This window comes from Hippoglossus hippoglossus, chromosome 4, assembly GCF_009819705.1.
Source record: "Hippoglossus hippoglossus isolate fHipHip1 chromosome 4, fHipHip1.pri, whole genome shotgun sequence".
In the NCBI taxonomy this organism is placed as follows: domain Eukaryota; kingdom Metazoa; phylum Chordata; class Actinopteri; order Pleuronectiformes; family Pleuronectidae; genus Hippoglossus; species Hippoglossus hippoglossus.
The window spans coordinates 23,165,675-23,181,771 of record NC_047154.1 but is presented as its reverse complement, the minus strand read 5'-3'; the positions used below and the strand labels follow the sequence as shown (position 1 = coordinate 23,181,771).

At 43.5% G+C, this 16,097-nt stretch overlaps 2 protein-coding genes across 5 annotated transcripts in view; both read right to left on the bottom strand.

The window, feature by feature from the left end:
• LOC117760392 (discs large homolog 1-like protein) overlaps nt 1–16,097 on the bottom strand; it is a 98,440-nt gene that overhangs the window by 78,045 nt on the left and 4,298 nt on the right. For 3 of the 4 annotated variants that reach the window (XM_034583386.1, XM_034583387.1, XM_034583388.1), the window contains exon 4: nt 15,920–16,013. In XM_034583386.1, the coding sequence (XP_034439277.1) occupies nt 15,920–16,013 (94 nt within the window). Of the gene's footprint in view, nt 1–505; nt 1,391–15,919; nt 16,014–16,097 lie in introns of those variants that run through there. The other variant, XM_034583389.1, reaches the window with a different exon arrangement.
• The window catches only part of lrrc7 (leucine rich repeat containing 7), a 106,768-nt gene continuing 105,295 nt past the window's right edge, over nt 14,625–16,097 (bottom strand). The window contains exon 34 of the transcript XR_004613670.1: nt 14,625–14,635. The gene's annotated coding sequence lies outside the window, so the exon portion shown is untranslated. The remainder of the gene's footprint in view (nt 14,636–16,097) is intronic.

Sequence of the window (16,097 nt, the reverse complement as noted above, 5' to 3'; positions counted from 1 at the left end):
CCGAATAGAAATTAGTGAAGCATCGGATACAGCAGCAGCAGCAACAGGACGTGGGACAGAGACGTGAGTGAGTGAAGAGTTTGCGTTACGGAATCAGACAGAACACAAACCTGCTCTCGCTCAAATGCACACACACACACACACACACACACACACACACACACACACACACACACACACACACACACACACACACACACACACACACACACACACACACACACACACACACACACACACACACACACACACACACATAACTCAACTCTCTCGCTCTCCTGCCGGCTACTAACTCTCACCTTAGTTTACCTCAACCCAGAGTCCCTTGACAAGCTTCGTCTTTACCCCTGAGTCAGTCTCTCTCTCTCTCTCTCTCTCTCTCTCTCTCTCTCTCTCTCCCCGCTGCATCTCCCCCAGTTTCTCTCTCTTGCACACACACACACTGAACTACACACACACTGACACACACACACACACTGACACACACACAGAACTCTCTACCTACCTTGCATCCAAACATCAGAGATATGGTGTTGTTGGTACATGCTACTTTGCAGTGGCACAACATGTGGCTAACGTTAGCTATAGCTGGTCCCGCGCTGGGGGGGCATCCTAGCCTTCATACACACATATCACACTCGCACACATACACACACATTGCACACACGCACACACACACATGCACGCACACATGCACATGCATGTGTGTTCCATCAACCGCGCTCCATCCTGTCCCACAATCCCCCACTCTGCTCCCCGCCCCCCCCACCCCCCAACGCCAGGCTACGATCCTCAGCTGTGGCAGGCCGAGGCCGCCGTCCTCTCCCTCACGCTCTTCATGGCTCTCATCTTCATCTCCATCATCATCATCATCATCTTCTTCATCAGTGTAATCCTCATAGCTGGTCAGGATGCAGGGAGCAGCATGGTCACTGTCTGCATGTGTGTGTGTGTGTGTGTGTGTGTGTGTTCAGCGTGTTGTTGTTGTTGTCAGCATGTGTGGGTCAGTCTGTCAGCGTGTGTGCATGAATCAATGTGTGTGTGCATGCATGTGTGTGTGTGTGTGTGTGTCAGTATGTTGTCCTCTTTTGCAGCAGCAGTCCCAGTCCTCTATCTCCCCTCTCTCTCTCTATCTGTGTGAGTATTTGCCTCTGTCGTTCTATTGCTCCCCTTCTCTTTCCCTCTCTCTGTGGCTCTCTGGCTTGCTCTCTATCTGTGTCTCCCTCTCTCCCTCTCCCTCTCTCTCTCTTTTTCTTTCCCAGTCTTGCTCACTCTGCCTCGGTTCGCTCCACTGCCTCCCTTGGCCCGCCTCTCAACAGCAAGATCAATGAGACAGAAAGACAGAAAGAGATAGAACAGAGACACTGGGCCAGAGGGAGGACTAAAGAAATGTGTTGTCTATCTAGTGCCCCCCCCCTCTAGTTCCCTCTCTCTCTTTCTACCTGCTGCAGTGATGCTCAGACACACACACACACACACACACACACACACACACACACACACACACACCCACACACACAGCGAGGAGGAGAGGGGTAAGGGTACAGTGTTACATGGACTAGTGAATTGACCAAACATGACAGTGGTGGAGAGAGAGAGAGAGAGAGAGAGAGAGAGAGACAGAGGATGGGGAGACATCAAGAGTGAACGAGCGAGGCAGAGACAATGTTATTACATCACGCAGAGTCACAAGCCATGATCTCCCAAACACACACACACACACACACACACACACACACACACACACACACACACACACACACACACACACACACACACACACACACACACACACACACACACACACACACACACACACACACAGACACACTAATTATTCAATCGCGAGGTTAAGGGCACACCTACAGCCTTTAGGTTACAAATCATCCACTTTGCTTGCATGAATTTGATTGGCCTCTCCTGGTGATGTCATCTTATTTTGCAGCATTACTTGAGCCAGCTTTAATTTTCTTTGGCATATTTTTGGAGCCCTCTGTTTTGGCAGCCCCCCCCCCCCCCCCTATCTGCATCTGCAGAGTGACCTAATTCAAATGAATGAGGTTTGTGTTTTTTCAGCCAATCTAAGCACGGCCTCAGGTGTAGGTTACTGGCAGGACACTGTCTATGTATCCAGTTAATATTTGTGTAATGTGGCAAATTTCATTATGTGCACGAGCCCATTAAGATGTCCAATGTTAATCAAGGTGTCTAAACTGAATGGTATAAAAAACACTGATAAAGCACACACCACTGGTTGCTGTAGTTTGGTGGTGAAGGTGAATATATTTTAGGCAGTGTTATAATAGCTTCTACCAAGGTCAGGTCACAGCGGCAGCAGACGAAGCAAAGTGTTCCAGACGTCCCCCCAGTGGATTCTGGGTCTACCCCCAGGGTCTCGTCTCGAGTTGAACATACCCAGAAAACTCCCAGTGGGAGGCGCCCAGGAGTCATCGTGACAAGACGTCCCAGCAACCTCAACAGGCTCCTTTCCTGCGGATGTCTGAACTCCTCACAAACCTATTTTGGGCGCTCGTATCGGCAAACTGATTTGTTATGTCACGACCCAAAGTTCACGACCACAAGTGAGGGTCAAAGCATTGAACGACTGGTAAATCAAAAGCTTTAACACACTGCTCAGCTCCCTCTTCACCACAAACAATGAGACTATACAAGTTTTTATATTAACCACATTACTTTACATGAGATTTGTTTGTCAAATAAATCCTATAAGTCAGTAAATTTGGCACCAACTTGGTCACAGTTTATCATTTATTAGGTTCTTAATTAAATATCTGGCCAAACATTTAAAACTTTATAATAGGCAAATGTAAAACACACACAGGTAATAATAACTGCAGTATTTGTTTGGGAAAAATTACACCTAACTTCTCATAAAATCAATTGTTTGATATGAAATGTCACAAAAAAATCCCCAAAATTCAAGGTGAAGTGTCTAAATTCATAACAGCAGCACCCGCTACACACACAACTAAAGCTCAAGTACTTATGCAAATAGAGCTTAACCTTAACCAACCTAGAGAAGAGGAAGAAGCTAATGCTAACAGTGCAGTGGGAAGAGGAGGGTGCCCCTCTTTCTTCACCCCCCATAGCACCTCCACTTGAAACATGTTCCCACGGCTATTGATAAGTTCAATGGACTCCAACGGCTTTAGAGGAGATAAAGGGCAGAGCAGGTGAAACAAGTCACAGCACCCTCTCCAACCAGGGCTCCTGACGGTGACAGCTGCACCATCTGGACCATGACACACACAGCACTCTCTCTCTGCGGTTGTCTGAGTCTTCTCACCTCGACTGGAAAATAAACAACTCAGCATGAGAGGGACGACGGAGAGAGCGAAACAATATGTGAGACAGAAGCAAGCCATGGTCCACCGATGGGGAAAAGGAGAAAGGCTGATACTAAATGTGTCTAAAGCAATAGGTTTACTGATTAAGTCATAAATCCACAACTGAAGACTCTGCCTCAAGATACATGTGAAGCTGGTGATGAGAAATTATTTATAGAAGGTCTAAGAGAAGGCAGAGATATGAGCCTGGAGGAGTTCGGTCCTGAAGTTGATGCAGGTGGACAAGTCAGATAAATAATGTAAACACACGAAAGGTTATTCTGAGCACAGCAGGGACTCACTTCTTATATAAAAAAAAAAACACACACAAATTAACACATGCAAAGTTGAATAATTGATAGATTGACCATATTGAGAAACTTTGAATCTTTCGGAGTAATTAATAATGTTTGTTTTCATGCAGGAGAAAAAAGATGGAGGGAACAATGTGTTGTTTTTATCCATCTCAATCCCTCAGGATGTTTAGTAATATTTCTTGGTGTGCTGATCCATTTCACTGATGATGACTGGCTTGCAATCGAAACTCCTCTGAGTCCTCTTCAAACTTAAAGAGTAGTACCATGTATATTATAATAAAAAAACTATATTTATATAGCATCATTCAAAACACAGTTATACAAGGTGCTTTCCAAATTAAAACTTAAAAATTGAAGGCAAACAATAGGGAAACTATCAGCATTAGAGCACAAATACAGTAAAAACCCAACGTAAAACATTATAAAATGATAAAAGAGTTGGTAAAACCAGAATTAAAAGTAAATTAAGACCCCCAGTCTAAAAGAGAGATCTAAAAGAGGATGACGGTTGTGCCAGACTGATCCTCCTCAGGGAGGTTGTTCCAGAGACTGGGGGCTCTAACAAAAAAAGCCCGGCCATCTTTGGTCCTCAGCTGGGACTGTGGAACGGCCTTGGATCTGGACCTCAGGTTACGACCGAGCACGTGACCAAAGATCTGAAATGTACTCAGGTGCATATCAAGGACAGGACAGGATAAGACGTTACTTCTATGGAAGTGAGCTTTGGGTCAGGTGCCATTCTTCAAATAGTCCTGGCTCGTGTGAGGTTAGCTGTCCTGAGACCAGCGATACAGCGTGTCCCCTTGTGTTTGGCAAGGAACAGATGGAGATCCTGCTGATGTGTGTGCTTGCACTTCTACACACACACACACCCACACCCACGCACACAGTCGCAGGCGTTCTGGCTCATAAAACATAATGTGCAAAGATAGCATCCACTGCCACGTTGTCAACAACACACCCATTTACCAAAATATAGTAAAATAGAAGCAATGAAGGGAAATAAGAGATAAAATTAGAAAGACATGCGAAGGAAGAGAAAGAAAGGAATGAAGGAGGAATAAATGTGGAGCGAGAGAGAGGATGCAACCTCATGAGCCTAGCAGGCATGCACTACATGTTAACATTAGTAGGTCAGCCAGCACATAAATAACTACGCTGTGTGTGTGTGTGTGATAACCTCACACACTCCCCTCCCAGCCAATCACGGCGGATTCTCCTCTCTACACACCACCCAATCAGAAAATACTCCATACATCAACATTTCAAACGTGGTCACGTGATCAGCGTTTAACCAGCTGCGTGTTCAGCTTCCACACGAGTGAATCTCCCTCTGAACAGATCTCGTACTCGCTGCAGAACGCTGCACAAGGACGAAACCTCACAACTGCAGGCAACAGCAGAAATGTTATTTAATTTATAACTATTATTAAAATATTGTTTTAATAATTAAGTGCAAGAAACATTTCATGATAAACGACAACTGGAAGTAACAAGTCTCTGCAGAATCATCATTTGAGCAGCCAACATGTTGGTGTGTTTCTCATACAGACAGTGCCCCTATGTGGTAAAACGCAGACACAGCACCATCTGAACAGTTTTCTCCAGCTAATAATCTCATCTCGAACATGTTTTATAAATGATAAACTCATGCTTTATTTGTTTTAATGTTTTTTGTTGACACAGAGGAAAGTATAAGGTCTTTAAACAGAACTTAACTATAGTAACACACAGAAAACTATCAGCTCATATCATGGAATCACTCCAACGCATATTCTCTGGATCTGGATATAGACACAGGATTTAAATAGGCTTTAAATATATACATTTTAATGATTTTATTTATGTTTGTTAAAAACATGTATTTCTTGATTAATTATTGAAAAACTGAATGGCACTAAGTAGAGCACATACAGTGGAGGTCCCCTAAATTCAATCAAGCTGCACCAAATGTCCCACACTCATACATATCAGTTCCTTGCAGGATTTGTGAAATATTTCCTAGGAATTAAGTGAAAATGCCAGAAAACGTTCAAAACTTTATAGAAAATGACAAAGTGATCTGCGCCAAAATGAAATGGGTTCTTCTTGGAAGCCACATCGTATCCTTCCACTAAGTTTTGTGGTAATCGATCCAGTGGTTTTTGCATAATCTTGCTTACAATCAAACCAAAAAACAATTGAAAACATAAACCCCCTGGAGGAGGTAAATATGCAAATTTATACCATGTATATCATGGCAATAATCCAACATATTCTGTGGATCTGAATATAAAGGCTTTAAAGATATAAATAACATACTTGGACTATAAACGTTAATTATTAATCACTGACCTCATATATTTAGTTGAGGATTTATTGCCTAACTGTCGGCAACCACTTGAAAGCACTTTAAGGAAACTGCTCTGCCACCGCCAGTCACAACAAATCATCCCTTATACCACAACTGTTGCATGTAGAACACTGGTGGGAGCTCGACAGACCAGTACAGAGGGCCGGAGGGATATATTTTCAATCTCTTTGATTCTCAATCAACAAATGGACCCGAGCTTCACTCTGAACTTTGCTGACACAGTGAAGGGTCAGGGGGTCACGGAGCTCAAATAACTCTCTAAGCTGTTTTATTTCCCCCGATTGGAAAATCAATGATAGGACTAAACTGAACTGAAATAAACTCAGACGATTGCCTCATTTGAGTGTGTGTGTGTATGTGTGTGTGTGTGTAGGTTGGCATCTGAGTGTGTGTGTGTGTGTGTGTGTGTGTGTGTGTGTGTGTGTGTGTGTGTGTGTGTGTGTGTGTAGCTCCAAAGAGATTAGCATTCTGCTTAATGAGATTAGCTACTCTGGCTGAACTCAGGCATGACATGGGCTGAACAATGAACATGTTAACAGTAGCCTGCTTGCCGGAGTAGCCTGAGCGTCGTAGCAGACTATTGGAAAAACAAATGTTGGTAAAGAGAATACATGTGCTAATAATAACTGTAGAAAGAGACCCTGTCCCCTCCATGTTCTCAGACACAACCTTCACTGACAAACTGTTGTTCTTCTTCATAAAGCTCTTGGCTCCAGCGGAGTGTTGGCTCCCCGCTTACATCCTTTATACAGCTCGGTGATTTACTTTACCACTGTCCAGTCCTTGAATCTACAAAGCTGAACTGTGTGACCTGCCAGGTCGGGCTGATCGAAGCTTAAGTCTGGAGCCTTGGTAGCTAAATGTGAGCTGGCTCGGACCCATGTGGGGTATTGCTTCCTGATTTGGAAAGATTTGGGGCGTGGAGACAGTTCCAGTAATCAGCATTAAACTATGTCTGGTTCTGTTTCAATTAGTCATGGTTTTATTCCCTTTCCACATTGATACTGGACAGTAGCACACATCTGTAGTTTGATATTAGATTGTGATCATTTCCAAAGTGACTAGAATGCATAGCTCCGCCCAGTCCCATCAAATCCAATCAAGCTCCAGCAAATCTCACACACTCATCGATATCAGTTCCATGAATGTGTCTGATTTTGTATAAAGACACATGAACAAATTTTGACATACGCCCTCTCGCAATGTGAAAGAAAGTGATAATCCCCCCCCCCCGTGAGCAGGCAGCTATCATTAAGGTCAAAACCTCTGGCCCTGGACTACCTCGTCTAATTACTCAGCTCCTCTTAAGCCGCAGCCAGCAACTGTGATTCCTCTGATAGCCTTCTGTGGAACTATGTAAGGACCAGGGACTGTGGGTTTCTGAGGTGCCGCAGAAGGAAGTGACCAACCACCAAAACAAGGCCAAGCGTATAAAGTTTTTACACATCGGTAATGAACTGTTGGTCGTTTGTTACTGAAGTCGATTTGACCTCAGGTGACCTTGATACTTGCTTCTATCGGGATGTCACGAGAACTGATTCCAAAATTCTAAAAACATTGCAGTACTCTTTTTCTTACAATACAGCAGGTACTGAACAATACCAACACCAGGATGGTTAACGCTGCTGCTTCTGCATCAGGGCAGGCGCACATTGCTTGTCCGGTGTCCTTGTGGACAGGGTTCTTGGGACCTGTGCAGTTTGGTTCACTCTGGAGTTTGTTAACACGTATTTAAACTGAGCGACAGAGACGAGCAGACACACACACTGCACACGCTCCTGCGGAGGGGAGAGAGGAACATGGATGTGAGTTCAGTGGGTTATTGTGGAGATCAGTTCTGCGTGGGCGGGGTTTGAGAGGAGCAGAGGAGGAAAATCCATTGTAAAGCAAAATAAATGGGATTTATTGTTTTGTTTTTGGCCTTGGTATCAAATTGGGTATTGAGAATCGTGGAAATTTCATGGAATCAGTATCGACTACTACATTATTGGTATCGTGACTTCCCTACTTGCTGCACTAACTACAAGACTCCACAGCAAAAAAACACGAGGTGGGTGGGATACTCTGTAATTAAAAGAAGAGGAGGTACATTACATTGACTGAGGATGCAGAGTTGTGCTGGTCCATCTTGTGGTAGCCCTTGTGCTGGCCCAGTAGGTGTCAGCCCAGTACATGCAGGGCCACCCGTACACCTACTGACTTCTCTAAAGAGCTGAAAGGATGTTGAACCTTTCACTGAGAGCCCCCCGGAGTGAGCCAACCTGTTGCGGACGTTTCTACATGCAAAGGGCTCGACAGTCCTCGAAGTTCTGTCCCTCTTCCTCCCTCTCATGCCTTCTCTCTTGATTAATTTGTTAGCTGTGACCCCTCCTCACAGTTACATCACAATGCCAGATGGACAGTTCCACAGATGGATGGATCAGTGGAATGATGCAGCGTGGAGTTTCCTGGCAAAATGAAATATCCCATCAAAGCCAGGAAGGCCAAGAACTCGCAGACTTGCTCTGTCTCTGTCCCCTCTGCCGCGGAGTGTGTCTCCCTCATTATTTCCTCTCTTTACTCCTCTTTGTCCACACTAAAATAGCCCCACCTCTGTAAAGTCTATTAGCAGCCTAAGGTAAGCCTCTTAGGAGAGACTCCTGCTCTCTTGGAGCACGGGAAGCCAGCGACACTCGGTAAGACCGAATCACAATCTCACACCGCAGGTAGGATTTAAGACTGGATATATCCGAAAAGAAAAGAGGATTGGGCCAGATAGAGAGGCGAGTTCTGATAGAGAGTAAAATCCACAAACTGTATGTTTGACAACAAGCTCCACAAGATACTATTGGGTGGTGCAAAGTCGTTAAACATTACTTGAACGATTTAATTAGAGAGATATGTCCTGTTACATGAGATGCACACAGATCCTGCATTCGTGTGACATGATTAGAAACTTCATTTAGTCCTGACCAAGTTTGTACCAAGTTTGACTCCTGATGAAGATCAAAACTTATTAGATTCCTAATATTGTAGTTCTCGACAAACTTATATTTTGACATTTGTGTTATGATTAAATGTGTCTGAATGTTGCAATGTGTGGCCTGGTCTGCACTTCCTGCTTGAAAGGATCAGGAAGCACAGGATCAACTAGAAGGACGACTGGAGAGAGCCTATCTCTGCCATAGCTAATGTCCTGTCTCACAACTTCAGAGCAATGTTTCCCATGAATTAAATACACTGTGGCAGGCCGTCACAATCTAATTTGTAACTCCACAGTTTCATTATGAACAAAAAATGTTTTAGACTCTCTAAATCTGTGTTTTGCTCTTGCCAGACCGAGACTTTCACCCTTTAGTCTTTGTACCTTTCACTCAGAATGTGTTGTGCATTAGAGCGACATTCATGTGCAGGTCCATCCCCCCCCCTACCGCCATAGACTAAATGAATTATGAGGGACCTGCCTCACAAAACTTGAAACTGTGGATTTGCCCATTTAATCAGATCCACACCAACATTTCATGGGTTCTTTCCTGACCAACCTCGCAGAAGGTGGTATGCAGTTCTCTCTCAACACCTCGTCCATCCATCCACCTGCTCGTCCCGTGCAAGTCCACCCCAGCTCACTGTGTTCACGCTGCTTTGAAATGGTCCATGCATTTCTGAGCATTCACAAATATATATCCACAATGCACGTGTTCATCTTTGCCGGCCTACTTTTAAACCAGTACTCTCTCCTGCCTTGAGACCAGTCAGTCAACCAGTGCATCGGTCCGGTACCTACGCAGCCAACCAGTCAGTCACACAGCTCGTCTTTTGAAGTGTGTGTCCTCTCAACCCACTTTTCCTGTCTCTCTGGGTGTCACGTGCTGTTCGACCGAAAGCTGAGCAACAGATTGGCATTCCCATTAGATTTGCTTGATTAGAGCACAGCCTGTTCCTCCAAGATAATGCCTCATATTCCGCTAAATCACATATTACAGTAAGTTATTTGCAAAATCAGAATCCGTTTTTGATATCTAAAACTGATGCACTTCATCATTAACTTGGCAAGTCGCTTTCTGTGATACAATTCATTTAAATGTGTCAGGGATATCCCAAAGGACTGCAGGTCTTTAAAAAACCATGCTGTCTTAATCATATTAGAAAAGATCGTGCTCGTCTCATTCAAAGTCCAGCATGCCATTCACACCAGATTTCAACATAAAAATTAGAAGGAGGATTATAATAACCAAATAAATGTCACTAGGACGAACACTCCACTCTACAAGCATGATAGTTTTGTTTAAAAATATTTCCCTCTGCTCTGGTCTATATACTTTCTTCCTGCGTCTCACCTTGGTAGTGAGGATACAGATGCAGTCCATCCTCACCAGTCCGACCGGCAAACTTTCACCCAAACATCATCCAGCTGCAACTTTCCTCTATCGCCACTCAGTCGCTTGTTGCTGTTGGCAACATCCCCCTGTCGGCTGTGTATATTTGTCTCCTCCTTCCTCTCATCGCTCAGCTTCTCCCTCCTCCCTTCCTCGCGTCCTCTCCACCTGTCCTCTCACCGGAGCAGCCAGAGAGGACTTCTCCATTAAATCACAGGCCGACTCGGAAACATGGCAGCTGGCCCGCTGCACCTCCACCCACCCTCTTGTTATCCAGATGCTGTCTTCGTTCTATGGCAGCTGGACGCCACATTTTGACCTCAAAGAGTGCATGGCTCGGAATATGTAACCTCGCAGAACACAGTCGGCACAAAAAAAACAAAACGGACAGGCAGACATGAAGAGGCAGGCGCAGAAACTCTATACACATGGATGCACAGGAAAACACTCACACAGACAGATGTGTATGCACAGATATAAGCACACACAAGTACATACTACACACACTCCACTCTGCTGTTTTATCAGGTCAGTCCGTTTTTGGCAGGAGTGGGGGTTAGACTGAGTGAACAGTAACTACGATATAGCGATGGATGCTCTACTTTCAAATTGGACTGTGGGTATTGGGGAAGTTAGAGCTCCATATGCCCCCTGAAGCTCCACGGAGATGGGATTACGCTCGCTCAGGATACTGGGCCTTTTTTTTTTTTTTTTTAAGATGCAAACCATCAGTACAGTTACTGTTGCATTTGAAACATTGCAAAAAAAAAAATGCACTCTAAAATTAGAGATAGATTGATGTCGAAAGTTTGGTGGAATAGCAAATCCACGTCTCACGAACAGATCTCCTGAAAAAGACACACACACACAAACACACACACACACACACACACACACACACACACACACACACACACACACACACACACACACACACACACAAGCACAAGCACAAGCCTGCAGTTTCCAGCTTTCATGTTTTAAAGCACATATTGTGAGTTATACCATGGAGCTAACTTCCTATAACCTACTACCTTCTTTCCTGTATTGTACTGACACATGGCTGTGGAGTAAATATCAGTGGAATTATTACAGTATTATATGTTAGACACCGAATATATCCAAAATCTGTGTTGTTGATGCTTGTAAATTCAATGTAATTAAAAATGGTGAGAATGAGGTGGTTTTGGGGAAATGTTATTTACTTGTCATGTGTTTAAAAAAAAATAGATTTTCCCTGATGGTGGATTATAAAAGTGAACACAAGGTGCATTCAAGATTGACTTTGTCTGACTGCAGCAAACTTAATACATCAACATGAACTGCCGGCAGCGGAAGGGGTAGATATTAAAAAGGCAGCCATCACATCGATTTTTAGTAATTTCACGTCATCATCATGTTCCAGTTTGTATGTTATAATTTATGTTTTAATAAATAAAAACTCAGATAAAAATTTACCTTTTATATATTTACAACAACAGAGTCCTTAACTAAACTTTTTTAAACCTGAAAATGTAAACAACATAGTAGAGTGGCCAGTGGCACTGGATAAAGCCGCTGAAATCCTTTTTTCTTTTTTTTCAACATCAGAGTTGATGATGGTTATTAGACATCATTTTCTTAAGGAAGGTGTAGTCAGAAGAGATGTTTTTTTTAACCCTGTGCCGGAAGATGTGTAGACACTTCATGCTGTCCTGATGTCAGTGGGGAGCTCGTTCCACTATTTGGGAGCCAGGACTGGGGTGTAAGGTTCAACCAAGTCCTGGATGTAGACTGGGCCCGATCCGTTCGCAGCACGGTACGCAAGTAGTGTCTTTAAGCGGTTGGGCAGCCACTGGTAACTGGTGACCTGTGCCACCTTCTGGGGCTTGACTTAAATACAAACTGAACTGATGACAAACTAGAGACAGGACAAACAAGTGAAACACATCAAGGCAGGAAGTAAAAAGAACAGAAACACGAGGGAGATCAGAATTTCAAAGTAAAACAGGAAACACAGAACGGAACACAAATCTAGACACAGGATGAACACAAATCTGAAAACAAGGAAACACAGTTAAAAATAAAATAACCAAATAGTCCATAATCAGAACAATCCAACAAAAACTCTTTATCCAAGAGTGAAAGTCCAGAGTCCTAACAGACGTGTTCTCCTGATGTCGTGCACGTATCTACATGATCGGGTTGTTGCAGCAATGTTGGCGGTGAGGGAGAGTTGGGATGTGAGTGCTGAAAGTGTATGATGGTAAGAAGAGGCCATGGTAAAAGGGATGTGATGATGTCACCAGGTCATTGCGTGATGTCACCACTGTGTAAGGCTCCGACAGACACGCATTAGAAAAACCAAAAATCTGGAAAAATCAAAAGGAGACTTCTGCGAACAGATGTAAAGAACCTGGATGTGGAACTTTTTGGTTGTGTCAAGTGATCTCTAATAAGGGACGCAAATAGGTTTTCAAATTCTGTTTGAGGTGTTTTGATGTAATACAGAAGTATTTTTGCAGAACCCCACTTCTCACACAGGTCCTCAAAAATGTCCACGTAAAGATTTTCATGAATTGCCCTCATATCAATATTGGCGTCTTTGACCTCAGCCCATGTTTTTTCAAAGAGACGGTTAATGATGGGTTCCGTGTTTTCGGTCATGGAGCCCTTTCCTTTCTTGTATATCTTGCTGATGACCTTCTCCACTAGTGTTATGAGAGATGCTTTTCTTTTATTCTCTACATCCTTGGCGTACTTGGAATACCCCACATCCACTTCATCATCTGCACCCTGCACAGGTGTCTCCTCGACTACAGTGGCAACTGGGAGCTGTGGTTTTTCCCCGAGCAGTAAGCCCATCAGAGCCTGTCTCACCTTGACACCTTGTATCCTAGCCTGATTGTCAAGCCACCACCTCATCAGTCCGAGGCAACACTGCATTTTCTTGCATGTGTAAACATACTTCTCCACATTTGAGTCACTAATGCTGTTTTGGTAGAGGATATGACATAGATGCAGTTGGAAACCCAGATGTTTACCACAAACATTGTGCTTCAGATTCCAAAACACCTTAGCGTCATCTAAAGGTGCTTGTCCTTCACCAGTCAAAAAGAGAAGCAGGTGGTTAACGCTGGCGTTGAGAGACAGTGTTGACTCGTGTCCTGCGACTTCCGAGTCAGTCATGAATTTGGTCTTTAGCTCTGCCACAATGTGAAATATTAATGCTCTGATGAACTGCTTAGCGAGAATAACCTGTATCTTGAAGACGGCTGTTTCCAAACTCGCGTTGCTCTCGTGCAAACAACGAAACCTTTCAGCAAACATCTTAGCAATTTCAAAAGCAGATTTTTTTATCTCCTGAGAAGATTCACTTTTCAGCAAAAATTTCTCTGAGTCTGACAAATTGTTCAGAAGTGGGGCTGTGTTGTTATCATCCTCCTTGCTAACTACTTCAGAAATTAATGAAGCAAATTTCTGCTCCAATGACAACACCTCTTCAGCGGTTTCTGGTTCCACAGGTATGAAGATCTGGGTGTCGCTGGTATGTCCGTCGGTAGTCTCGCTTTGCCTCTGACATGACGGTGGATGTGTTTTCATGCTGCAATTGAATGTAGATAATGTTTTGCAGGTATGGTCAACCATTGTTTTGAGTCTGCAGGGGGGGGTGACATATACAGCAGGCTGTCCACACCTCACGTCAATGAAAAGGGGACATTTGACAGTCATCACCATCTCTTTAATGATCAAGTCCCTCAACAGGAACAAACTGTTGCACTGGAGTAGCTTCTCTTTACTGATGAACTTTGCAAAACTGTTGGTGACTAGGCTGCCCACAGTGGACAGAATATGCTCCTCTGTCATGACCACATTTTCGGAATTAGGATCCATGGACACAGCATGTGGAATGCATGTTATGATCTCCAGTAGCAGCTCCGCTATCAGAGTTTTTGTGGCATCATCCGGCACACCAATTCTTATTAGCAGCCACTGCTCCACTGTAATCCTTTGAATAAAGGACACGATCAGAGAACCAACAGAATCTAACTGGTCCATTGTAATAGTAGTTGTAGTCGTTGGTAGTTGACGAAACTCATTGACTTGTTTTCTGTAGCTCTGTTGATTTAACACAAATGCAATGGGTGGTGTAATGTGTGGGTATGTAAAGGATACGTTCTGAAAATATGAAAGGCACATTGTAGGGAAAGGCCACTGATCAAAGATCAAAGGAACCTAGGCAGATAGAAAAGGAATCTATGGGAAGAGGAGGAAAAGGAAGTGCTCAACTAATTTAATTGCATTTATCACATAGGGTAAAAAAATATACAGGAGATGGCGTTAATGCACCTTGACGTTGGTTGCCACCCGCCAATAAACCAAGCAAAGAAGAAGACAAGATGTCACCAAGCAAAGAAGAAGTCTTCTTTTCTGCCTGGTGACATCTTGCTTGGTTTATTGCTTTGTTTATTATTGACTGTCTGTCACTGACAGTGACTGACGAGCTACATCCACACATACATACGTGAATCAGGGCTACTATAGCAATATAGTGCAAATTACAGCGATAGTCAACTGGATTATTAAAGCAAACAACTTTCAGTCTACAGTGACTCTGTACTTGCACAATTCAAACACAACTTTCACTAAGAGAAATACAAAGAGACCATACAAACCATTTATGATATGGCCAAACATTATATCGAGATAAAAAAAATGTGATGCCAGTCGATATCAAAGACGGATCCAGTTTCATGAGCTCTTACTGCCGACTCTACAGAACAATAAAATGTTACTGGACTGAACTGATTCCCTTTTTCACATTATGTAATCCAATGTAAGCCAGTGTTTCATAAATTATCTGTCCATCTAATTGTGCTCTCAGCAGCCACCTTAACGATAAACTGGTTCAAATGGAGACAGGTTGTTAAATAAACTCATTTCCCAGACAACAAACTGTTATTTCCATCTGAGAGCAGCGATACAGTGAGTTCCCAATGGAAAAGGGTTGGATATGTTACATGTGAGGCAACAAGCTCAGGGTGATTCTGGTTAACAAACTACCTGTCAATTAAAAGCAGAATTTTCCACCTATGAATATGTATTAAACATGACAACGATTCTTCTGTATTGGTGTGTTGTGCTTTCAATGTCTGTGGTGCAAGACAGTGAAAGAAAAACTTCTGGAGCTTAAACAAAATGACATTATCCTAGTCAGCATGGTTAGGAAGATAGAAAAGATGTATCCAGCCCTATAGCTCATTCAAACACAGTCATGACAGCATGTATATATCACATTGTCATGCGGATACTGCAGCACCACAGGGTTTCAACATTAATCTATATACTACCTGACAGTTGCCAGTATAATAAATCTGAATCTGAAAAATCTGAGTTGTCAAGTGCATGAAAATGACCAAGAAATCCTCAACAAACAAACTCTCCTCAGCACAAACATCAGCAATTAGGACAGAAAAGGCTTTTTGTTGTGCGTACAACTGAAGCAATCTGTACTTCACTCTGCCATTGACTGCAGGAACATTTCATGTACAACCAGAGATGTCCTACCTTGATGGGGGTCAGAGGGCTTGTCAGTGGGCTTGGCCTGGGGCCGGCTGGACCATGACTGGGGCTTGGGGGGGTGATTTTTACCGACCCGGGGCTGGTGGCACAAGGAACAGAGAGCAGAGAGGGTCTGAAGGTAAATCGGGAAACTTTCCACAACAGATGTGTTAAACTGGACCAA